The 25762-nt window shown below is 42.7% G+C and overlaps 2 protein-coding genes across 8 annotated transcripts in view; both read right to left on the reverse strand.

Annotated features, from left to right (window-relative positions):
• Nucleotides 1-10883: 10883 nt before the first annotated feature.
• Nucleotides 10884-14501, reverse strand: LOC110498871 (WAP, Kazal, immunoglobulin, Kunitz and NTR domain-containing protein 2). The gene is made up of 2 exons (XM_021575542.3): nucleotides 13851-14501; nucleotides 10884-13542 (listed from the first exon to the last, which is right to left on the reverse strand). The coding sequence occupies exons 1-2, from the start codon at nucleotides 14046-14048 to the stop codon at nucleotides 12010-12012; spliced, it is 1731 nt and encodes a 576-aa protein (XP_021431217.1). The 5' UTR covers nucleotides 14049-14501; the 3' UTR covers nucleotides 10884-12009.
• A 7291-nt stretch (nucleotides 14502-21792) lies between these two features.
• The window catches only part of abcc3 (ATP-binding cassette, sub-family C (CFTR/MRP), member 3), a 59065-nt gene continuing 55095 nt past the window's right edge, over nucleotides 21793-25762 (reverse strand). For 4 of the 7 annotated variants that reach the window (XM_036955668.2, XM_036955669.2, XM_090212201.1 and 1 more), the window contains 3 exons: nucleotides 22951-23348; nucleotides 22502-22696; nucleotides 21793-22333 (listed from right to left, as the gene is read on the reverse strand). In XM_036955668.2, the coding sequence (XP_036811563.1) occupies nucleotides 22222-22333; nucleotides 22502-22696; nucleotides 22951-23348 (705 nt within the window). In that variant the 3' untranslated portion in view covers nucleotides 21793-22221. The remainder of the gene's footprint in view (nucleotides 22334-22501; nucleotides 22697-22950; nucleotides 23349-25762) is intronic. The other 3 variants (XR_016489314.1, XM_036955670.2, XM_036955671.2) reach the window with 1 other exon arrangement.

Here is a 25762-nt window from a genome sequence, read left to right on the forward strand (position 1 = left end):
CCCAGGGCCAGAGGCATGGCTGGTTGTAGGAGCTGTTCGGTCCATTCCACTCTACTGGACTGTTCTATCCTAACCCCTGTGTGTACTGCTCCAAAAATAAACACCATAAAGGAGAGGGAGAGTGCACACACACACACACACACACACACACACACACAGGAACATACACACACGCATATGCACGCACGCACGCAGGTACATATATATACACACACACACACACACACACACACACATTTATGCACGTACGCAGGAACATGCACACACATACACACACTTTGTGTTCTATTGAAACGGTCTCTTTTGAGGTAGCATCTTCAAGCAAAACTTAAAGCAAAAAATCCCACTAAGAGCCACACTCACACTCTAATTTCTACTGCTCTCATAAACACCCATACTTAAATATTTCCCTGTTACCTCTGTGATGTGTTTATGTAATAGAGCTTACTGTAGCAGCTCTGTTGACGTAGTCCTGGACTGTTCAGTGGATCACCACGCATGCAAGGCCTGCTTTATGAGTCACTCATGCTTGAAAATGGCTCTTCAGACGTTGATGAAACGTCACAACTATGACTTTTGACATGCGATTTGAATGCCTTGGTGTTGCTTTATTAAGCTAGTAGCTTAACTACTTAAGTAAAACCAAACATCTTGCATGCATTTTAATTCACTGCTTTAGTTGTAATCCTTTTCTGGTTAACTAATGCGGTTGTACAGTCACTTAATGGCATATGGGCATGTTAAAGTGATGTCCAAATCTCAGACTACGTTTTCACCAGTCATTGTTTCTAGTACTAAAGGTCGAGGACAGTTGTGTGTGTGTGTCTCCGTAAATGCGTTAGCGTATGCGTCAAGTGTGTGCGCCGTGTGCATGTGTGTATGTATGTGTGAGACAGAGAGTGTTGTTTAGGTTATGCCAAGTCCTCACATAATTCCATAATAAGGACAACACCAGTGAAGTGGAAGTGACCATGGGCTCATTAACTTAAAGGGCTTAAATAGTGAGGTCCTTAGGCTGCGTTTACAAAGGCATCCCCATTCGGATTATTTTTTCATTAAGAATTGGGCTGACTGTGTAAACGAAGCCTTATGGTGTCATCTATCGTCTGTGTACACAGAATACATCAGAATATATCAGTCCTACACTGACACCTAGTGGAGAAAAATCCTCATTGCATTCCTCTACTGTACGTCAGAAAGTTCTGCGTTATAGCTCGATTGAAATGTAAAGGCAATGTTCGCCCGTTCGCGGAGACTGCGTTCACAGTAAACTCCGCATATGTCTGCTCAATCTTGAAATGACCTCTACAGTTTAACGAGGATCTTCCGCGATACGGATTGAATCCAGCACTTAGTTGACTTAGGTAATATTGTTAAAGTATTCTAGATCATGTTTGATTGTTAAATAAATATACACAGCAAATAAGATACATTTTATGCGTATTTATGGTGAGGGGGTTCTCTACAAACCAAACTTTTATTCTCAAATTAGGTTTTACGTTTCCCAAAGTTGTATTTGTCCTGTTGTAGATTTTTTTGTTTATCACTCCCAAAATTACAATTGTTCATAGAGAACAACGAGATTGGATGTTCTGGGTCCATGTCAATAGTTAAATAAATCACATCAGAAGGCCTGTTTTTTGTTGGTCTGGAGGAAAACAAACAAATATATATTTGATTGTAATTCCCCTTTAATTGTGCCTCTGGCCCTTAATTGCGAAATGTGCCGTCTAATGTTAGTTCTGTACTGCTGCTGCTCATTTCATGGCAAAGTTTCCAAACACCAAATAATAGATACATATTATATATATACTTACTCATTGCAGTTAACATTTAATTGAGAAGGTTTTGGGGAAGTATTTCTGTCTTCCCACAAGACAGTTATCACATCAACTGGCTACACAGAGTGGTTGACAAACGCGCGCACCACATAGACAGACCGAGGCAATATTGCTGGACATGAATAGGCAGATAGTGTTAGGTTTGGCTTTTTTAAGCCAATAGTGGCTAACCAGGGACGGGATAATGTCAATGTTGCATTGATTATAGTAGCTGGGACCTTGCGGTGTTGGATGCGTGTGAGATTTGTTTTAGATAGTTTGCAATGGAACACATGAAAAATTGCATGTACTTTCGGGAATTGTTTGCCGAGCTACTGATAGAGCTACTGGTAGCTTGCGATCGACCTGCTGGAGACCCCTGCACTAGAGGATGCTAGATGGAACCAACTCTCTCTATAGTCAGACAACAGCACCAGCAATACATTATACTTAAGCAAAAAGGTCTGAATGGGTGTGGTATATGGTCAATATACCATGGCTAAGGGCTGTTCTTAGCACGACACAACGCGGAGTGCCTGGACACAACCCTTAGCCGTGGTATATTGGCCATTTAGCACAACCCCCTTAAGTGCCTTATTGCTATTATAAACTGGTTGCCAACAGAATTAGAACAGTAAAAATACATTTTTTTGTCATATCCATGGTATACGGTCTGATATACCATGGCTGTCAGCCAATCAGCATTCAGGGCTCAAACCACCCAGTTTATAATTAAGCATAACCCTAACCCTTTCTTTTGTTCCTCATTGTTCCACCAAATAGGATTAGGAATGGATCCAATTTTTATCTAATTTAAACAGCACCTGAGTAACATTAGCTACTGCACAGTATATTCTCAGTAGACATCATTTTTCTGCACCTTTTCAATATTTCATAATATTGCCATACCAGATGAGTTAACTACAGTATTTTTTCAACAGAATTTGTCAGTAATATGGCCATACCAGATGTAGATGATGAATCTTGGGGGCCAAAACCACCCTGCTAGTTGATCTGTTCTGCAGACACTAACATATCCCAGGGGAGAATGCAGAGGCAGATAGCCATGTCCTCTCTGACCTGTATATTTCTATCAAATCTTCATGACAGGCAATCATGTACATTTTGTTTCATCTTTATCTGTGATGTGCCTCATTAAATTAGAATACAATACAAGTGTATTAATCTCCTGGGGGTAGTGTTCTGTTCTTTCATCTTGGTCCTGTAAGCCCACACAGGGTGTGCAGGCTTTTGTACCAGCCCGCACTAACTAATCTAATTCAGATAGCCTCCACACCCTAGAACTTGGCTGGAACAAAAGCCTCCCTGTGGATTCCCAGGACCAGAATGAAAGAATACTGCTTTAGAAATGTTTGTTTCAGGGCAGGAGCATCTGTTACAGCCACATGGCAATGCACAGATACTTGTAACAACATTGGCTGCGTTTACACAGGCAGCTTAATTCCAAATGTTTTCCCCCTAATTTGTAAACAGAGTAAAACCGATGGAATCTGATATTTTGACTTCCAATTTATACCACCGCAATATGTGGATCTGAATCTTGATTACAAACTTGATCCTCCATATGTAACCTCTGTCTGGACACTCAGATCAGATTTTTTTGTTCTGTGTTTTTTGTTGTTGTTGCACATGACCTGTCGTTACCATGACAACCACCCCAAAAGGAACAGTGGCAGAAAATGAGCCTTGCATCTGTGTGCCACTTCAGAGGCTACATCAATGTGAATGCTACAAATCTGATAAAGGTCCCATTTTAAAACAGTGTGGACAGTCAGCAAAAAAAAGATTGGATATAGATTTGGGTTCTAATGGTGGCTGTGTAAACACAGCCAGTGTGAGTTGCAATGGGCTTTTGAACCCAATCAACCCAATAAGAGTTGCTAATGATTATTACAAACCTAGCATACCAAAATATAACAACAACTAAATCAGATGTAGAACAAATCACCTGCAGAGAAAATAGTCAAAACTAGGCACTATAAAAACAAGGTTCACACGTGTTCCTCATATGCCGGCCTTTAATTGGAAATAAATAGTGCTATTGTAGATCCAAACCATGCATTTTTGTTTTTGAAAGTGTTGTTTTAATTGACGATTTGGAAAGAGAGAAGGATAAAAATATAATTGGTGGTGGTTTTACAATTGTTCTATCTGGCTCACTGGCTACATTGAACTGGTTTACCCTTCAATAGGTTCCCACAGTGCTCACACTGGTTAAATCAACGTTGTTTCCATGTCACTTCAATGAAATTATGTTGAACCAACATGGAATAGATGTTCAATTCACATCTGTTCCCAGTGGGTTGTTCCCTACATGTTCTCCAAAATTCCCATAAATGCTATATAATTAATTAGTTGGAGACGATCCAACTAAGTTTGGCTTGTTAGCAGATTAAGTATATACACAATAAGTGGTTTCTTTAGAATGATATGTATCCTTAAAGAGGTTGCATTTGGGGGAAGGTGGGCAGTGGGGAGGAGGGGGGGCGGGGATGGAGGGTTGCTCAATCGATGGTCTAAGTTTGGCAGGTGGGGGAGAAAGAAACTTGTAATGGTGGGAGGGAGGATAGGTGGTTGGCGGGTAGGGCGGAGGAAGGATGGGTGGCGGGGAGGGAGGATGGCTGGCGGGTAGGGCGGAGGAAGGATGGGTGGCGGGGAGGGAGGATGGCTGGCGGGTAGGGCGGAGGGAGGATGGGTGGCGGGTAGGGCGGAGGAAGGATGGGTGGCGGGGAGGGAGGATGGCTGGCGGGTAGGGCGGAGGAAGGATGGGTGGCGGGGAGGGAGGATGGCTGGCGGGTAGGGCGGAGGGAGGATGGGTGGCGGGTAGGGCGGAGGGAGGATGGGTGGCGGGTAGGGCGGAGGAAGGATGGGTGGCGGGTAGTGCGGAGGAAGGATGGGTGGCGGGGAGGGAGGATGGGTGGCGGGTAGGGCGGAGGGAGGATGGGTGGCGGGTAGGGCGGAGGGAGGATGGGTGGCGGGTAGGGCGGAGGAAGGATGGGTGGCGGGTAGGGCGGAGGAAGGATGGGTGGCGGGTAGGGCGGAGGAAGGATGGGTGGCAGGTAGGGCGGAGGAAGGATGGCTGGCGGGTAGTGCGGAGGAAGGATGGCTGGCGGGTAGGGCGGAGGAAGGATGGGTGGCGGGTAGGGGTGAGGAAGGATGGGTGGCGGGTAGGGGTGAGGAAGGATGGGTGGCGGGTAGGGGTGAGGAAGGATGGGTGGCGGGTAGAGGTGAGGGAGGGAGGATGGCTGGCGGGTAGAGGTGAGGGAGGGAGGATGGCTGGCAGGTAGAGGTGAGGGAGGGAGGATGGCTGGCAGGTAGAGGTGAGGGAGGGAGGATGGCTGGCTGGTGGGTAGAGGTGAGGGAGGGAGGATGGCTGGCGGGTAGAGGTGAGGGAGGATGGCTGGCGGGTAGAGGTGAGGAAGGATGGGTGGCGGGTAGAGGTGAGGGAGGGAGGATGGGTGGCGGGCAGAGGTGTGGGAGGATGGGTGGCGGGTAGAGGTGAGGGAGGGTGAGTGGTGGGTGGACAGCCAGGAGGGATCTCACTATCTTCCTGGCGGGTGGAAGCTGGAGAGTGGGTGTTGGGTTGGAATTGGAAGGGAAGGGAAGGAAGGTGTTCTTATGGTCTTCCACAATGTTTTTATTTTTCATGCATGCTATGATTAAATTGTACCATTTGAAACATAAAACAATGTACTAAACTTTGCCTTTGTACAGTACCAGTCAAAAGTTTGGACACACCAACACATTCAAGGTTTTTCTTTATTTTCACTATTTTCTACAAATTCTAAGTGCATAATATGGCAAGGACAGCTCAAATAAGCGAAGAGAAACGACAGTACATCATTACTTTAAGACATGAAGGTCAGTCAATCTGAAAAATGTCAAGAACATTGAAAGTTTCTTCAAGTGCAGTCGCAAAAATCATCAAGCGCTATAATGAAACTGGCTCTCATGAGGACTGCCACAGGAAAGGAAGACCCAGAATTACCTCTGCTGCACAGGATAAATTCATTAGAGTTAACTGCACCTCAGATTGCAGCCAAAATAAGTGCTTCACAGAGTTCAAGTGATAGACACATCTCAACATCAACTGTTCAGAGGAGACTGTGTGAATCAAACATTCATGGTTCAATTGCTGCAAAGAAACCACTCCTAAAGAACCCCAATAAGAACAAGAGACTTGCTGGGCCAAGAAACATGAGCAATGGACATTAGATCGGTGGAAATCTGTCCTTTGGTCTGATGAGTCCAAATTTGAGACCGTTGGTTCCAACCTCTGTGTCTTTGTGAGACACACAAGGTGTAGGTGAACGGATGATCTCCGCATGTGTAGTTGCCACCGTGAAGCATGGAGGAGGTGTGATGGTGCTTTGCTGCTGACACTATCTGTGCATACGCCATCCCATCTGGTTTGTCCTTAGTCCCACTATCATTTGTTTTTCAACAGGACAATGACCCAACACACCTCCAGGCTATGGAGGGCTATTTTACCAAGAAGGAGAGTGATGGAGTGCTGCATCAGATGACCTGGCCTCCCCAATCATCCGACCTCAACCTGATTTGAGAACATTTTGGGGTGAGTTGGACTGCAGAGTGAAGGAAAAGCAGCCAACAAGTGCTCAGCATATGTGGGAACTCCTTCAAGACAGTTGGAAAAGCATTCCAGGTGCAGCTGGTTAAGAGAATGCCACAAGTGTGCAAAGCTGCCATCAAGGCAAAGGTTGGCTACTTTGAACAATTAAACATTTGTTTTAACACTTATTTCATATTTTTGATGTCTTCATTATTATTCTACAATGTAGAAATAGTCTAAATAAAGACAAGCCCTTGAATGAGTAGGTGTGCCCAAAATGTTGACTGGTACTGTATACTGTTTGCATATGAATTATTGAGGTAAAGAGACAGTATATCTTTCAAACATAAGCTGTCAGACTATTATTATATGTACATGTTGTACATTTCTCCCTTGGGGAACATGGAATTGTCTGCCAAGACATTCCTCAATGTATAGGCTATCCTTTTCCTGGTTTTGCTGATGGAATTGAGAGATATTTGCCAGAGGGGGGACATTATCATCAAGTAAGTGGTATTTATATTGTCATCTAGATCCAGGTGCTTCTGTAAACTGTGTTTTCAGTGCTCCTGTAGCATCCTTTTATGGCCCCACACAGATTTGTTGTGAAATTCGGATGTACATGCATTGTAATACCAACGCATATCCCAACGTATATCCCAAAGGTGGAGAGGACACTCTATTCTCAACATCCATTGTAATAAGTCCATACACACACACACAGAGAGATTTGTTAGGGCAACAGGTAGCCTAGTGCAGTCTTTCCCAACTCCGGTCCTCGAGTACCCTCAACAGTACATATTTTAGTTGTGGCCTCTGGACAAGCACACCTGATTCTAATTGTAATTTAATCATCAAGCCCTTGACCCATTTGAATGAGGTGTTTTTGTCACTAAAACAAAAATGTGTGCTGTTGGGGGTACTCAAGGATCAGAGTTGGGTAACACTAGCCTAGTGGTTAGAGTGTTGGGCCAGTAACCAAAAGGTCACTGGTTCAAATCCCCAAGGTAAAAATCTGTACAGTAGATGTGGCCTTGAGTAAGGAACTGAGCACTGTACAGAAAGCTGCTGTAGGTCACTACAGAGTACTGACTCTGTCGGGGAAACAATGGCTAATTACGGTGAGTTCCACACATTGTTTGGGCTCTGTACTCCAGCTCTTTCAATTTGAAATGATACAGAAAGTGCAGACTGTCAGCTTTGATTTGAGGGTATTTTCATCCATATCGAGTGAACTGTTTAGAAATCACAGCACTTCTTGTACATAGCCCCCCCCCCACCCCATTTTAGGGGACCAAATGTATTGGGACAAATTCACTTGTGTATTAGAGTAGTCAAAAGTTTAGCATTTGGTCCCATATTCCTAACACTCAATGATTACATCATGTTTGTGACTCTACAAACTTTTTGGTTGCATTTGTTGTTTGTTTTGGTTGTGTTTCAGATTATTTTGTGACCAATAGAAATGAATGGTAAATAATGTGTGTCCTTTGAGTCACTTTTATGTAAATAAGAACATAATAGTTTTCTAAACACTTCTACATTAATGTGGATGCTACCATGATTGTGGATAGTCCTGAATGTCATACCCCCCCCCCCCCAAAAAAAAAAAAATGCAGGACAGAGTAAAAAATAAATGAATAATCCCTGTCCCAATACTTTTGGAGTTCACTGTATATCTCTTTCACACACACACACACACACACACACACACACACACACACACACACACACACACACACACACACACACACACACACACACACACACAACAAAAAAAACAACAAGCTAGTTAGTTTCTTTGTGACATTTTGTAAAATATTTTAGTTTTGCCAGAACCATTGCACAACTGTTTTTGAGCACACACACTCATCAAAACATTGGTTGTCCAGTTCTGTCAAACTTGTCGTAAATCTGAATTCCAACACCAATGCGTATGGACGGGGTCTATGGAAGAGTACTACAGCCATGCAGAGAGGTCTGGACCTTTATGGCACAGAACATCAGGTAATGTGCTTGTCCTGCCATACTGCTGGCTCAATCTCAGCTCTTTGAGTGGGCTGTGAAAAGTGGGCAGAATAATTATAGAAGGAACCACAGTACATCTCAAAAATTACCAATGTTTTATTAAGTCAATGGTGAGAATGAAATAAAGCAACAGGTAATAGATCCTGCATATATCTTCCTGATAGCTTTAAAGCTCACCATCTCCTTGTCCTTCTCTAAACCAACAAAAGCAGTTTCACAGTAGGCCTGAGGTCCCAGGTGAATCAGCCTGTACTGGAGCACCATACCTGGGGATATCTACTGCTTCCCTCCCTCTCTGGGCTCAGAGCTGAGATGGGAGAACCAGAGGAAGGCAGCAGTGGAGGAACACCCTTGTCGAACCCCAGGCCCAGAACAGGCTTCTGGCAGACCTTGAAAGACATAACTCCTGAATGGGAGTGGACCTGAGGTTTACGGCTGAGCTGCTCTACCCAATTACACAGGAATTGGAGAGACTAAACAAAACACAGTGGAGTTTTTACTGTGCCACTGGGGGCTGTGTGTGTGTGTTTGAGGGGGAGGGTGGGAGTCGAGGAAAGTGGGCGGAAAGAGGGGCGAAGGAGAGGAGCGACCAGGGTGGGCTTGGGACACGCTATTCCCCTCTCTCTTTCATCACTCCTGTCAGACAAACCACCCAGGTACAGCACTTTTACTGTATAGACGCACGCACGGTCTCTGTTGCTTTACAGTCTGAGTGGCTCATGGCGGTGGAGAAAAAACAACTGGAGAAATGCTGTCTAACTGCTACCTTGTTTCACCTTTACAATGTATGCATATGGCAGTGTATATATAGAGTACCAGTCAAAAGTTTGGGCACGCCTACTCATTCAAGGGTTTTTCTTTATTTTTACTATTTTCTACATTGTAGAGTAATAGTGAACATATCAAAACTATGAACCAACACTTGAATGAAACATGTACTAACCAAATAATTGTTAAACAAATCAAAATATATTTTAGATTTTAGATTCTTCAAAGTAGCCACCCTTTGCCTTGATGACAGCTTTGCACACTCTTGGCATTCTCTCAACCAGATTTATGAGGAATGCTTTTCCAACCATCTTGAAGGAGTTCCCACATATGTTGAGCACTTGTTGGCTGCTTTTCCTTCACTCTGCGGTCCAACCCATCCCAAACCATCTCAATTGAGTTGAGGTCGGGTGATTGTGAAGGCCAGGTCATATGATGCAGCACTCCATCATTCTCCTTGGTCAAATAGCCCTTACAAAGCCTGGAGGTGTGTTTTGGGTCATTGTCCTGTTGAAAAACAAATGATAGTTGCACTAAGCGCAAACCAGATGGGATGGCGTATCGCTGCAGAATGCTGGCGTAGCCATGCAGGTTAAGTGTGCCTTGAATTCTAAATATATCACAGACAGTGTCACCAGCAAAGCCATCACACCTCCTCCTCCATGCTTCACGGTGGGAAACGTCATGCGGAGATCATCTGTTCACCTACTCTGCGTCTCACAAAGACACAGCGGTTGGAACCAAAAATCTCAAATTTGGACTCATCAGACCAAAGGACAGATTTCCACCGGTCTAATGTCCATTGCTCGTGTGTTTCTTGGCCAAAGCAAGTCTCTTCTTATTAGTGTCCTTTAGTAGTGTTTTCTTTGCAGCAATTTGACCATGAAGGCCTGATTCACACAGTCTCGTCTGAAGAGTTGATGTTGAGATATGTCTGTTACTTGAACTCTGTGAAGCATTTATTTGGGCTGCAATTTCTGAGGCTGGTAACTCTAACTTATACTCTGGGACATCCTTTCCTGTGTTGGCCCTCATGAGAGCCAGTTTCATCATAGCGCTTGGTGGTTTTTGTGACTGCACTTGAAGAAACTTTCAAAGCTCTTGAAATGTTCCGCATTGAATGTCCTTCATGTCTTAAAATAATGATGGACTGTCATTTCTCTTAGCTTATTTGAGCTGTTCTTGACATAATATGGACTTGGCTGTAATTTCTGAGGCTGGTAACTCTAACGAACTTATCCTCTGCAGCAGTGGTAACTCTGGGTCTTCCTTTCCTGTGACGGTCCTCCTGAGAGCCAGTTTCATCATAGTATTTTGTGGTTTTTGTAATTGCACTTGAAGAAACTTTCAAAGCTCTTGAAGTTTTCCCGAATGACCGACCATCTTGTCTTAAAGTATTGGACTGTCAGTTCTATTTGTTTGACATTTATTTGGTTACTACATGATTCCATATGTGCTAGTTCATAGTTTGTCTTTACTATTATTCTACAATGTAGAAATTTTACAGTGGCCTTTTGTCCCCAGCACAATGTGCACTTGTGTCGTGATCATGCTGTTTAATCAGCTTCTTGATATGCCACACCTGTCATGTGGATGGATTATCTTGGCAAAGGAAAAATGCTCACTAACAGGGATGTCAACAAACTTGTGCACACAATTTGAGAGAAATAAGCTTTTTGTGCGTATGGAACATTTCTGGGATCTTTTATTTCAGCTCATGAAACATGGGACCAACACTTTACATGTTGCATTTATATTTTTATTCAGTACAATTATAGCTGAAATGTGTGAAGGTATTTCCTCATTCTCTCCTGTAATTTTCCCTTTACTTCCTGCGGTATATTCCAATAATTTCTTTCAGTTTATGAAACAGTAAAATATCAAAGTAGAGACAGAATCTAATATTTTATTATATATTTACACGACAACGCAGGGATATGGATATCCCTGTTTGATCTTAATACAAGACATCATAAAATATTACACAAAAGACAAACAAGGAACATAACGAGAGAACCAAATTAAGAGAATGTGCTTTGGGAATAGGTGTGAAAGCGAATCAACAGCAGAGCAAAAAAGATTACGGTACAATAAATAGTAACATATAAAAGGGGAGCATTAACGTGCCTTATTGTTGATAGATCATTCTGATTCTCAACCACTGAGAGAATATATTACAACTTAAATCAGGTGTACTGACAAAACTTAATCACACAGTATATTACACAGACACACTGTCATCGGTTCTACCAGAGAGGTAAGGGAACAGCTTCATCATCCACAGTGACAGATCAATAACACGAAAACAATCTTAAAGTAAAGTATATACACAAACATCAGAACATGTCGTTTCTGTGCAGCGCTTCCAACGAGCAAAAGTCTGCTTGGTCGATTTCCAGATGCACCAGGAGAGGCGGGAGGAGGAAAAGGCCCGAGTCTATAGGGAATGAGACAACTAGAGGGTTTGATGAATGTCTCCTCTGTTCTGATACATGGTTTTTCAATTAGAAGCCAACAGTCAGACCACAACAGAGAGCATTGGGATAAACAGACAGGTTGGCAGGGCGCATCAAGAATGTTTTGTTCAAGTGAAACTCTCAGAACAAGGTACATTATGTACAGAGCTGTGTTACATTTTTTCGGTTTTATTTACTTTCTGCTTTGAACTTTGACGTTGCGTTGAATGCAATCTTGTGGGTAGGAAAAAGGATAAAAGATTTAAATTAAAAATAAATGTGTGTGTGTGTGTGTGTGTGTGTGCAATTGTCCTCAAAGCACCCCTATCCCTCTCCCTCTGGTCTACTGAATGACGGGGAACTCTTTGAGAATGTCACAGGTGTTCTTAGTGATGACCTCTCTGAGCTTCCGTACCCGGCGTGTGTTCGACGCTCCCACATAGCTGTCCGCCTGCAGCACGGCCATGCCGTCCCTCACATCTCCCATGACGATGACCTGACCTTCGCTGATGTTGGGACATTGGCAGTTCCAGTCCATGTTGGTGAAGGTCACCTCCAGAGGCTCCTTGCCAAAGAACCGGAGGCCCATCTTCTCATCCTTCAGGATCTCCTCCACTGTGACTAGGGCTTGGCCCGAGTCCCTCTCCTCCATCAGTCCAGACAACCTCCCCAGGATCACAAAGTCACTCTTACAGAAGCTGGTCACCATCTTTCCTCTGGGTTTACAGGTTTTACAGTGGTGGTTCTTAGGGAAGGGGCACATCTCTTCACAGGCCTCTCTGGACTCAAAGTTGTTGTCGTTGCCACTACAGCCTCCGTAGATGAAGGACTGGCACTGCCTCTGGCTGCTGCTGTAGGCCCAGCGGGGCTCGTAGGCCTTACAGGGACCCTGCAGGCTGGGCAGGCCACAGGGGGAAGACACCTCCGGACCACAGCACAACATACACACCTCATACGTCTCAAATGGTTTCCTGTTGCTGTTACAGCTGCCATGGGTGAAGGAGAAGCAACTGTTCCTTTTGGGCTCATAGTACCAGCTCACCCTCTCCTTTCCACCACACTCCTCCACCGTGTCAGGGGCCCTCTGGCACTCCTCGGCCGGGCAGCGGGTCATGTTCCTGGGCTCTTCTCTCCTCAGGGGATCCCTGGGCACCACGGTGAGGGCATGGTGGGCATGGGCCGAGCCAGAGGGGTTGTTTGCAGTACAGGTGTAGACACCAGAGTCCTGAGGCTGGGCGTTGTAGATCACCAGCTGGCCAATGTTGGTGACCACCACATTCCCCCTCACATGATTGGGTCTCATCACAACTCTCTCCCTTCCATCTCCCTCCACCTGGTGCTTTTGCCAGCTAATCTCGGGCCGCGGGTGCCCCGTGACGTCACACATAAAGCTGGCCGTGTCTCCCACGGTAACCAACTGTTGTGATGAGCTGCTGGCCATGACTGGCGGCTGGGGTTCCGTCAGGAGTGGGGGCGTCTCCTGGAGGGGGGCTGTGGTTGGTCGGAGGGTGGTCTCCAGGGGCAACGGGGGGCTGGTGTTGGGCCAGGTGAGGTGGAAGCGACAGGTGACCACAGAGAGGGCGATGCCCTTGGAGCAGGCCTCAGCATCCATGTAGCACTTGTTGTAGTAGGTCATGCCGTCGGAGGCGCAGGTGAAGTGAGGTTCTCTCTCACAGCGGTCCCTGCACTTACACACAGGCTGGCCTTCCCAGATGTCACACTGAGAGCCCTGCTGGGTGCACATGAAGCTGGCACAGGTAGCTTCTTTGGGCATGCCCACTGGACCCTTTTTCCCATTAACGTCCATGTAACGTGCCGCCACGCAGCTCTGGTTTCCACATACGTTGGGACAACACTTCTCAAACTTCTCACACTCCTGTGGGGAGAGGGGAGGGATTAAAAGGATTGGTTACTGTAGAATTTTACATGTTAGAGAAGCAATTGTAAAAAATATGTATTAAAATGATTAGAATAATAATAATGTAATGTTTATTCTCATTTAATACAAAAGCAGATGTTACAAATTGCAATGCACTTTTTGAATTATACATCATATAGAATTACAAATTACTCATATTCCATCATTAATTAATTATTTTAAACCCTGTAATTTAACAACTTGAATTAAAACAATATGTTATTTCTCACTGAGTAGAGTAGGACGTGATGACAGGGAACACTCACCTGGTCAGATTCGCACTCCCGCATGCAGGTACTCATGGCGTCTACCCAAAGGTTGGGGTTCATCTCGTTGGGGCAGATGCCGGCATGGGAATAGGCTGCTCCGGCTACAGACATGGCCCTGACCCGCTGGTCCAACCACAGAACCAGGCACTGCCCCAACAAGAACCAGATCCACCGGGGAAACAGCATCCACCACATCGCCAGCGTGTACCAGTTTCAAAGAAAATTTAGAGAGAAAAATGTATGTAGCCTATTTATTGATGCAAAAATATAGATTTTTCAATGTCTCCGCCGATTATTGAGGTTTGAAATTCAAAGTTCAAAAGATAAAAAAAAAAAACAAGTCTCCAGTAACCTACAAGTTAAATTGAGTGAAATTAATCTGTCGAGTTCCTGTTCGATCAGGTATCTGAAGTCTTGAGAGATGAAGATGCTCTATTTATACTTCAGAACTTTGCTCCAAAATATCCAATCGGCTTCTTCCCAGGCGATCTCCTGACCACATAACTCGCCCTTGCTCGCAAGTGACAGTTATGAATTGCTTGTGAGATGTTGAAAGAGTGGTAAAGCTGGGCTGGGACTGGCGGGGCACCTGTCTGTTAGAAGGATTGAGCTGGTATCCCCATTTAACCCAGTATGCGCCTTGTATGCACCGGGATACAGACTTGCGCACTGGAGGAAAAAAGACGCACGAGTTACTTGGAGAGATTGAAACTGTAGGCCTACTTCTATAATCTTAACAAAAATCCACTCTGTGAAAAATGTATTTTCTAAATAAAATACATTTTGTTGATACGTTTTGCAGACTATTTGTTCCTTGCGTGTGACTGCTTTTGATGAGTTTTGATGACAGGCAGCCTAAGTCTACATGAAACTACTGTCTGTCATCCCCTCTAACCGTGAATGCCAATACTTCTGCGATATTTGAATAGTCAATTATTTTGTATAAAATTATTAGGGGACGAATTCGTTTATTCATTTGGATAACAATTACTGTCAATGTGCAATTATGACCTTATTGTAAATTATCCATTTGAATACAGAACAAATTGACATACTTTTTGCATTACTTGAATCCGTTTTAATGCATCGACTAGGCCTACTGTGATTTATTTTGGTGAGAGAAGAGGGACTAATAGTGCTTGTCATTTATCTAAATGAGGAACCTCAGTGCTTTTCACAGTCATCTCCAAGCCCAGAAGTATGAGGCTGGTGGATATCAGCACTCAAATGTGTGTGGATCAGGTATAGCACTAGGAGCTGGCATTATTAGTACACACACACACACACACACACACCTAAAATGTATTTCCATTCAAAATTTCCCTAATCACTAAACCAACCGTAACCCTAATTCTAACCCTAAAATGGACTATACTTAGACCTGGGAAATGTCCCCATGATGGATAATTGTCCTTGTTTTACCATCCTGAGGACTAGTGGAGTCTTCTGGTACACACAGCGATAGTAAAACAAGCCAGCTGGAGGAACACAGGCAAAGTTCTGCTGAGGACACTGGATGGTGCCCATACTTGTTACTAATGGATATTCTTTAGACTCTCCTTTTGAAAGAGATTATATGTGCTCTGTACACCGTGTCTGTCCTTTTCTGTTGCTTTATTGATGGATTGGTTATGATATCCAATCCATGACCTTATAAGGTATTATTGAATGTTTTGTAACTGATGTTTAGCCATGCAAATGATTATGTTCTCCTACAACCTTAATGTCTTAAGTGTCTTATATGTGAATAGGAAGAATCATCATGATCATTTGAGGGGTTTAATTGGAGGTGCGGCTGTGTGCCGTTAAATAGCACTTGTTGTACTGTGTTGTGGGTTTAGTGTCTGCGCCAGATCGTACGTGACTCACGTTGCCCAGCCGTTTGAGATGCAACTCCCTCAAGAACATTGAGCTCCCTCCAATTTGCAGTACACACAACACATCCTCCAAAACCTGCCTTTGTGCCGTGGATCAGGCGTGCATCTAAATGACACCACCCGTCCCTGTTACAGGGGTTCCTGGAACATTACTTGCCCTTAACACCTTTCTGAAAAACAGCTAACTGTACCTCAGAGAGAAAATATAAACTTCTGATCTGTGATGCTCAGAGTTGACACATGGACAGTGACAGCCCAACAACAACCGGTGTTACTATAATCCTATCAGGCAGTCTGGTGTCTGCATAATACATATGATCATTCCTACTGTCGGAGTCTAGGTAGAATAGTACTTTGGTAATGTGATTGCCATCAGGTGGGGCTGGAAATGCGATGGACAACTTGCTGAGTTGGATGAACCTCTTTCGTCAGGACAGCTTGATTTACGAACAGGAAGATACGGGGACAATGTTTCTGTCTCTCTCAGTGGAGGAAGTCACAACACAGATATAGATGACCCACAAACCAACAAATGTTCGTCACCAACAATGGCATTGACGTAAAAGAAATGTTCACAATGTTCACAAATGTGCACATTAAATTCCCTTAGAAGAATCAACTATTCAGGCTGAATTTCTACCCAGTCATGCTAATAAGGATACAGGGGCCACATGAGTGCATTTTACTGAAACAAAAGTCGGCCCTACTGTGTATTTAATCAAGCCTTAGCTGCGTGCCAGTATGAAGAATTATAGTAGGTCTAACCATTTTAATCCTCTCAGATGGATTGTTGTGTTTACAATATGTTTTCAACCAACAAACATATGTTGTTTTTCCCAAGTTAGCAATTGACAATTATAATCTACAGTCTGATGTTGGTCACATCATTTCAATGAGTTTGGCCACAGGTACTGTCTAGTCACTGGGTAATCTAACATCTAGCACTGCAGGTTCAAGTTCAGGCCAGAATGGCCTAAAGCAGTGATATGGTACATTTCTGAAGCAAGAGGGTGTGTGTGTGTATGTGTGTGTTTGGATGGGGGGGATAGATGTGCTGAAACACCCACTTTCACCAGTCAAAGCAACTCAAAGTGTGATTGATGGATAAAGAGGAAGGAACAACATCGTACAATCTGTCACGTACCCCACATAGGAAAGATCTCTTACCTTACATGCCCTCCTCCACTCCATCTGTCATTGACAAATGCAATGTTTCATTTGGAGCCGAAATTAATAAACTCCTGTCATACAGGTGAGGATGGATGGATCTTGAGGCTAAAACAGGTATATAATAATAGGGTGATTCTTTAGAAGACATGAAAAAGTCAACACAGGCAGCTTTAAAATGGAAAGAAACTCGAAATAGAATAAAAATCATTAGACATCGCTCGAGCAGCTAGAAGAGGTTATTTAAGGTGCTCAGAACTGTGCGTTCGGAAAATATTCAGACCCCTTCACTTTTTCACATTTTGTTACGCTAAAGCCTTATTCTAAAATATTTTTATTTATTTTTCTAAGTCGCATCAATCTACACACAATACCCCATAACAACAAAGCAAAATAAGGTTTAGACATTTCTGCAAATGTATTCAAACTAAAAAACAGATACCTTAGTTACATAAGTATTCAGACCCTTTGCTATGAGACTCAAAATTGAGCTCAGGTGCATCCTGTTTCCATTAATCATCCTTGAGATGTTTCTTCAACTTGATTGTAGTCCACCAGTGGTAAATTCAATTGATTGGACATGATTTGGAAAGTGGCACACATCTGTCTATTTATGGTCCCACAGTTGACAGTGCATGTCAGAGCAAAAACCAAGCCATGAGGTTGAAGGAATTGTCTGTAGAGCTCCGAGACAAGATTGTGTCAAGGCACAGGGAAGGGTACCAAAACATTTCTGCAGCATTGAAGGTTCCCAAGAACAAAGTGGCCACCACCATTCTTAAATTAAAAGAGTTTGGAATCACCAAGACTCTTCCTAGAGCTGGCCGCCCAGCCAAACTGAGCTATCAGAGGAGAAGGAATTTGGTCAGGGAGGTGAACAAGAACCGATGGTCACTCTGACAGAGCTCCTCTATGGAGATGGAGAATCTTCCAGAAGGACAACCATCTCTGCAGCACTCCACCAATCAGGCCTTTATGGTAGAGTGGCCAGACGGAAGCCACTCCTCAGTAAAAGGCACATGACAGCCCGCTTGGAGTTTGCCAAAAGGCACCTAAAGGACTCTGGTCAAGATTCTCTGGTCTGATGAAACAAAGATTGAACTCTTTGGCCTGAATGCCAGGCATCACATTTGGAGGAATGCTTGCACCATCCCTATGGTGAAGCAAGGTGGTGGCAGCATCATGCTGTGGGTATGTTTTTCAGGGACTGGGAGACTAGTCAGGATCGAGGGGAAGATGAATGGAGCAAAGTATAGAGAGATCCTTGATTAAAAACTTGCTCCAGAACACTCAGGACCTCAAACTGGGGTGATTCAAGTCATAAGTATTTTAAGCATTTCGCTACACAGGCAATAACATTTGCTAAACATGTAAATGTGACAAATACAATTTGATTTGAGGATCACCTTCCAACAGGACAATGACCCTAAGCACACAGCCAAGACAATGCAGGAGTGGCTTCGGGACAAGTCTCTGAATGTCCTTGAGTGGCCCAACAAGAGCCTGGACTTGAACCCGATCGAACATCTCTGGCGAGACCTGAAAATAGCTGTGCAGCGACATTCCCCATCCAACCTGACAGGACTTGAGAGGATCTGCAGAGAAGAATGGGGGAAATTCCCCAAATACAGCTGTGCCAAGCTTGTAGTGTCATACTCAAGAAGACTCAAGGCTGTAATCACTGCAAAATGTGCTTCACCAAAGTACTGAGTAAAGGGTCTGAATACTAATGCAAATATGATATTTCAGTGTTTTTTGTTATGTTTATAACTTTTGCAAAAATTTCAACAAAAAAAGTTTTTACTTTGTCATTATGGGGTATTGTGTGTAGATTAATGAAAAAAAAACGATTTAATCAATTTTAGAATAAGGCTGTAATGTAACAAAATGTGGAAAAAGTCAAGAGGTCTGAATACTTTCGAAATGCACTTCCATTTGGACAGTGAGGCTATACTTTAAAATGTGGCTCTATATTCCAGTAAAATCAGGATTTTTCTTAATCATGACATTATTAGGATTCATTTAAATGTGTTGAGAAACATCTTATCCACTCAAAGAAAATTACTCCAGTCGTCATTCACCATTCAGTTCCTATTGGGCAAAAAAATTACCCAAAACACAATCAAAATAAACTGCAAATACATCCAACAAGTTTGTAGAGTCACAAGCCTGATGAAGTCATTTCTAGGAATATTGGACCAAATACTAAACTTTTGCCTACTTTAATACACTATAGGCATAGGTGAATTTGTCCAAATACTTAGGACTTTTCAAATGGTGAGAGAACATGCATAAAGTGCTTTTATTTCTAAACGGTAAAACAGACATGTTTAGCAATAGGACATTCTGTACTGTTGCCTCATATCAAACGTTTGATTTAAAATCTAAAACGCAATCCTGACAATTTGTTTCTCCCTGAACTAAATTGATCGATGAATGACAGATTGCCTAGACTAGAGCGTGCATATACCTGGTTTACTAAGTCTCTCAATAAAAGAAAATATCAAAATACAGACACTGACTGCGTCCCTTGACAGCGAGAGTTCTACCCAGTACACGTGTGATCTATACTTGGAACACCTGATTTAAGTTATCACAGACAATGGTGCACAATTTACTCAATTGTCAAGCTTCTGATAAATACTTTAATCCATCAACTTCCCCTGTGGCAATGTAAGTCCTATCAATATCAGATCCTGCTAAAGAACTATGTCTGCAACTGTCAGTGTCCTTACACCACCACCTCCACCTGGGAGGCTTTCGGAAAGCAGCTCTTTGATCCAAAAGCAGCCCAGAAAATATCTACCGTGCCAAAACTGACATATTGGCATTTCTCTGCTACCACAGACATCCTATATTTGGCAATACACTGACAAAGCAGAGAAATCAAGGCCTTAGAAAAACAAGCTTGGCTTTGTTCGATCCCAGATAAACTTCTTGCTTTGTCACCACTTCACTTGAGTTGTTTTCAATCTTGATCTCACTTCTGACTCTAGTGCCTGAGGTGTAATCTCTGTGGTGGGTAGCGAGGAGTGGAGCTCCAATCCAGCTTCTCTCTCATGTGGTTTTGCCCTATAGGCTGAGACGTTACTCAGCATCCTGATTCCTGGCACCCTGAGCTTATCCATCGTCAGCTAAACCAATCACCTGTCAGCGTTTGGTGCAGCTATTCTGCCCTTAGCCACAGATCTAGGATTAGTTTACTCTCCCCAAATCTTTAGCATAACAATTAGGGGGGGAAGCTCTGGAAGCAACTTCATCCTGAGTGACCACATCAACCACCCATCACACTGCAGCAGTCATGACTAAGGTTAATTATAAAAGAGTAAAAATAGCAGCTGAGCTCTCAGGATGATTGTGGAACAGATTCACTTTCATTGCGCAAATATACTTAATGAAATGCTTGACATTTCAAATGACTAATGTTTATTGGGGTATTTTCTGCATTGAAGACAATACTACTGCGGAGTCTTTAAAGGGTAAATGTGGTCCTTTGTGGCTCAGTTGGTAAGCACGTGGCACTAGCAACGCCAAGGGGGAACATTTCAGTTGTACAACTGACTAGGTATCCCCTTTCCCTTACTCAGACAACACCAGCTCCCATCAGTACTGAAGCCCGAGTCTGTGAGGAATGATGCAGCGTGATTTAAGATCCCCCTCTAGTGCTTATATGCAGTAACTTTAGCATGAATGTATTTACCTCACCGGGGTCGCCAACCCTGGTTCCGGAGAGCTACAAGGTGAGAAGGCTTGGATAATACCTTTTGACGCGAAAATTAATCAAACTATCAATTATGATGGTGGTTTTGGCACCACTTCCTCGCCTTTGAGTGACAACGGCCTCTCACTTTGCTTTTAACAAGGGGTCCATTGTACTAGTCAGTGAGATATTCCATGAAGAAGGCTTATAGGTTCGCTAAAATGTCAATGTTAATTAATCTAGGCCAGGGCTATTCAACTGGCAGCCATTGTACTAGTCGTGGCCAGACCATTTATTAATTTAGACTGGCCCTTTGATCAATTCTGAACATTAATAAAATATCTGCAAAAAAATCCCAGCCCAAATTCTAAATTCAGTGGCAAAATGATAAGCACCTTGGTTGTCTATACTGTAGCTTTGTGCTTTGCGTTTTCACATGTGGCATGTTGATTATTTGTCTCTAGCGTTTGAACGGTGTAAGCTACAAAATATCATGACCCCATTTCTGAACGCTATGACTATCAGGAACATGCCTTCTGTTCCCCTCTCTGATGCTCACACGGACTCTTTAGAAGGGAGGTTGACAAAAAAAATGCACCTAATGACTGAGGGAAATGAAATCAAAGCATACTTCCTTAAGACTGGACTTTGGCATTACCTGATTTGACATATCTTTGTTATTTATTGAGATGCATAGTTTTCAGATGATTTTATTACCTAATATCGTAAGAAACTTTTAATAGTTGTTGAAATAATAAATAATGCAAGCTTTGCGCCATTTTCATTTTCAATTATGATAAAATCATGATTTTCGTAAAAACATTCAGCAACATTTAAATTTGTAGAAAAGTGATTTATTGGTGTGTTGCTTTTTTTTATACAGTTCTTCCAAAATAATAATAATCTCTGGCCCACGTAAGAATATAGTTGAATAGATCTAGGCCATACGTTCTATGTATGTATGCTCTGTTGTGTTGTGAGGCCATATTTATCAAACCTTAATCCACACCGTAAATCCTGTTAATTCCTATCATTCAGCTAAATGTTCTACATACTTAATACTGTTTACCTCCTACATTGCTAACTATGTTGCAGTTGTAGCGTAGGCTATAGCAGAGTAGTTAACATGTACTATGACCATAAATGTATATAAAAAATTTAAAAAATGATTCACAAAAACATACAGAAGGCAGTCTTAATGTCTTTCTTTTTTTTAATAAAGGCATAACCATCTCTCATATTTTGGTAGTACAGAATTCAAGTTTTTACAGATTTGGTTCACAAAGGAATCACACATTGAACAGAGCAAACTTCCCAATCAGACAACTCTTAATAATAAAAAGTATAGCTTAAATAATAAAAATGATACAGTACAAAAATAGCTGGATTCATCCTGAAACTCACTCGTGGAAATTACAGTGACACAGTTTTTCTGTCTTTTCTTTTTTAGAAAAAAGTAACATTTAAAAAAAATAAACTAGCGTTTTTAATCCTGGTTTTGCCGCGGACTGCAGAGTATTGTAGAGTATAAAATGATACATTCACTGGCGCTCTGTGATCTGACACAAGGCACTATAGGTTTTATCTAGGTACAGGACTGTGTGTGTGTAGAGGAGAGGCAGTGCTATTGTGCCAGTCCTGCATCTTTAGCCATACCATAGAAGATTCCTCTCCGGAATAAGAGGTTTGTAGGAGTGTCAAATTCAGCAATCTGTCCCTTGTCCAAGACCAGCACTCTGCAAAGAGGTGAAGAGGGGTTAGTCGAATGTCTCATAACTTTATTAGGTTTCTGGAGAGAATAAGACCAAACAACACAATAACATGGCATCTTAGATCAAAATATGTATTTCTTTGTCTGTCTGTCGGTTTATGCGTGTGTGCATGTGTTATGTATTGTACATTACCTAGTATAGTCCATGATGGTGTTGAGTCTGTGAGCGATGGTGAAGACGGTGCAGTCCTCAAACTGTGTCCTGATGGTTGACTGGATGAGGTCGTCGGTCTCTAAGTCGATGGCAGCTGTAGCTTCATCCAGGATCAGAATCCTCGTCTTCCTCAGAAGAGCCCTGGCTAAACACACCAGCTGCCTCTGGCCCACACTGAACACACACAAAGGCATTATTATTTTTCAGAAGAGTAAAACATGAAAGATATTAAAAAGCTAAAATAAATATTCAGAGAAGGAATACATTCTTAAGAGAAAATCCTAATAAAGACATGTCTGTATTCCACATGTTTTCAGTGTTTAATTCCCACCTGAATATACAGGTAAAAAGCCTTGTACAGGTGCAAACATGTGTGAATGCAAATGGTATCAAAGCATGCAGTTGTTGAGTGGTTAGGATTAGGTTACCTGAGGTTCTCTCCTCCCTCTGAACACTCCAGCTCCAGTTTAGCCGGCTGGTTGCTGACAAACTTGTTGAGGTGGGACAGTTCCAGAGCCTTCCATACCTCCCCGTCACTGTACCTCTCAAAGGGGTCTAGGTTCATCCTCAGGCTGCCAGAGAACAGCACTGGCTCCTGGGGAGGGAGAGAGGGTAGTGAAGGTGGAGGTGAGGACGGTGTAGGGTGTGTGGGTGTGTGTGTGTTTACCTGTGGTATAATGGTGAGTTTAGATCTAAGGTCATGCAGTCCTATCTCTGATATCTTGACCCCGTCGATGGTGATCTCTCCCCCTGCCGCCTCCAGAAGCCGAAACAGGCACAGTGTCATAGAGGACTTACCAGCCCCAGTACGACCCACGATACCTATCTGTAAGGGATACATACACAAGGCAACTGTTAAATGGCTAATAACTACTGCCCCCCCCTCACACCTACGCTTCTGCTATAATGATTATTGATGAGATGTATTACTACCACTACACTGGTGTCCATCTTTTTCCCATCAGTATCTATTTATCCTGCTACTGGTCACTATTACTCCCATTTACATGTATACAGTGCATTCAGAAAGGATTCAGACCTCTTTACTTTTTCCACATTTTGTTACGTTACAGCCTTATTCTAAAATTGATTAAAATTGTTTTTTTCCCCTCATCAATCTACACAAAAAACGGAAACATGCCATTTATATTAGTATTCAGACCCTATATTCAGTATTTTGTTGAGCACTTTGGCAGCGATTACAGCCTGGAGTCTTGGGTATGACGCTACAACCTTGGCACACCTGTATTTGGAGAGTTTCTCCCGTTCTTCTCTGCAGATCCTCTCAAACTCTGTCAGGTTGGACGGGGAGCGTCGCTGCACAGCTATTTTGTACAGTATATCCGTCTATCACATCTACACTGTCACTCTTGCACACACACCCACCCACCCACCCACCCACCACTTATGCTGCAGCCATACTGTTTATCCTGATAGACACTTTCTCCTAATCCCTGCCTACATGTATATAGCCTCTCCTTTTCTTGCTTTTTCTTTATTATATGTATTTTGTAAAAAACGTTACACTATTTTGATATGTATTACTGCAATGTTGGGTAGAGCTAACAAGTTAAGCCCTTCACTGTGCATGTGACAATAAAACTTGAACATTTCCTGCGTGACATCTGCTGGTGTAAAAAGGGCTGTATAAATGCATTTGATTTGAATGAAACCCTGCAACAACCAAAAAACTGTACACTGGAGATGCTCCCATACTCAGTGTTGTTCATCGTAGTTCACCAGTCTCAATTCAAATACTTCTTCCAGATAAATAAAAAGGTTAGATCTTTTTTTTCTGGATATCTGCATGCTCGACACACACATCAGTGCCAGCTCAGATAAACAGAACTTTATCTGTGTATGAAATGTGATGGCAGGCGTACAGCGTTTTCATGGGGGTACATTCTATAAAATAGTGTGTTAAACAAGCATTTAACTTGTTCTGATTGGCATATGAAGCAATGTTTTTCACCCCAAAATGAACATCTGCCAGGTGTTTTCGTGGTGTCAAGTTTCTCTGTTCATTTGTGACTGAAATGAAAACCTTATTGCAGTATCTGCTGTACCAGTCAAAAATTTAGACACACCTACTCATTCCAGGATTTTTCTTTATTTAAAAAAAACACCTATTTTTTACATTGTAAATATGGAATCATGTAGTAACCAAAGAAAAGTGTTAAACAAATCAGAATATATTTTACATTTGAGATTCTTCAAAGTTACCACCCTTTGCCTTGATGACAGCTTTGCACACTCTTGGCATTCTCTCAACCAGCTTCATGAGGTCACCTGGAATGCATTACAATTAACAGGTTTGCCTTGTTAAGTCCATTTGTGGAATTTCTGTCCTCCTTAATGCGTTTGAGCCAATCAGTTGTGTTGTGACAAGGTAGGGGTGGCATAAAGAAGATAGCCCTGTTTGGTAAAAGACCAAGTCCTTATTATGGCAAGAACAACTCAAATAAGCAAAGAGAAATTACAGTCCATCAATACTTTAAGACATGACGGTCAGTCAATCTGGAAAATTTCAAGAGCTTTGAAAGTTCCAAGTGCAGTCGCAAAAACCATAAAGTACTATGATGAAACTGGCTCTCAGGAGGACCGACACAGGAAAGGAAGACCCAGAGTTACCTCTTGCTGCAGAGGGTAAGTTTGTTAGAGTTACCAGCCTCAGAAATTGCAGCCCAAAAAAGTGCTTCAGAGTTCAAGTAACAGACACGTCTCAACATCAATTGTTCAGAGAAGACTGCATGAATCAGGCCCTTCATGGTCAAATTTCTGCAAAGAAACCACTATTACAGGACACCTATTAGAAGAAGAGACTTGCTTGGGCCAAGAAACACAAGCAATGGACATTAGACCAGTGGAAATCTGTCCTTTGGTCTGATGAGTCCAAATTTGAGATTTTTGGTTGTTTCAACCGCTATGTCTTTGTGAGACGCAGAGTAGGTGAATGGATGATATCCACATGAGTGGTTCCCACCGTGAAGCATGGAGGTGTGATGCTGTGGGTGTGCTTTGATAGTGTGGGTGTGTTTTGGTGACACGGTCAGTGATTTTTTGAAGGAAAAACAGCCAACAAGTGCTCAGCATATGTGGGCTCTCCTTCAAGACTATTGGAAAAACATTCCTCATGAAGCTGGTTGAGAGAATGCCAAGAGTGTGCAAAGCTGACATCAAGGCACTGGGGGGCTACTTTGAAGAATCTCAAATCAAAAAAATATTTTAATTTGTTTAACA

The sequence above is a fragment of the Oncorhynchus mykiss genome, chromosome 20 (genome assembly GCF_057628025.1).
Source record: "Oncorhynchus mykiss isolate SJ-2025 chromosome 20, ASM5762802v1, whole genome shotgun sequence".
Taxonomy (NCBI): domain Eukaryota; kingdom Metazoa; phylum Chordata; class Actinopteri; order Salmoniformes; family Salmonidae; genus Oncorhynchus; species Oncorhynchus mykiss.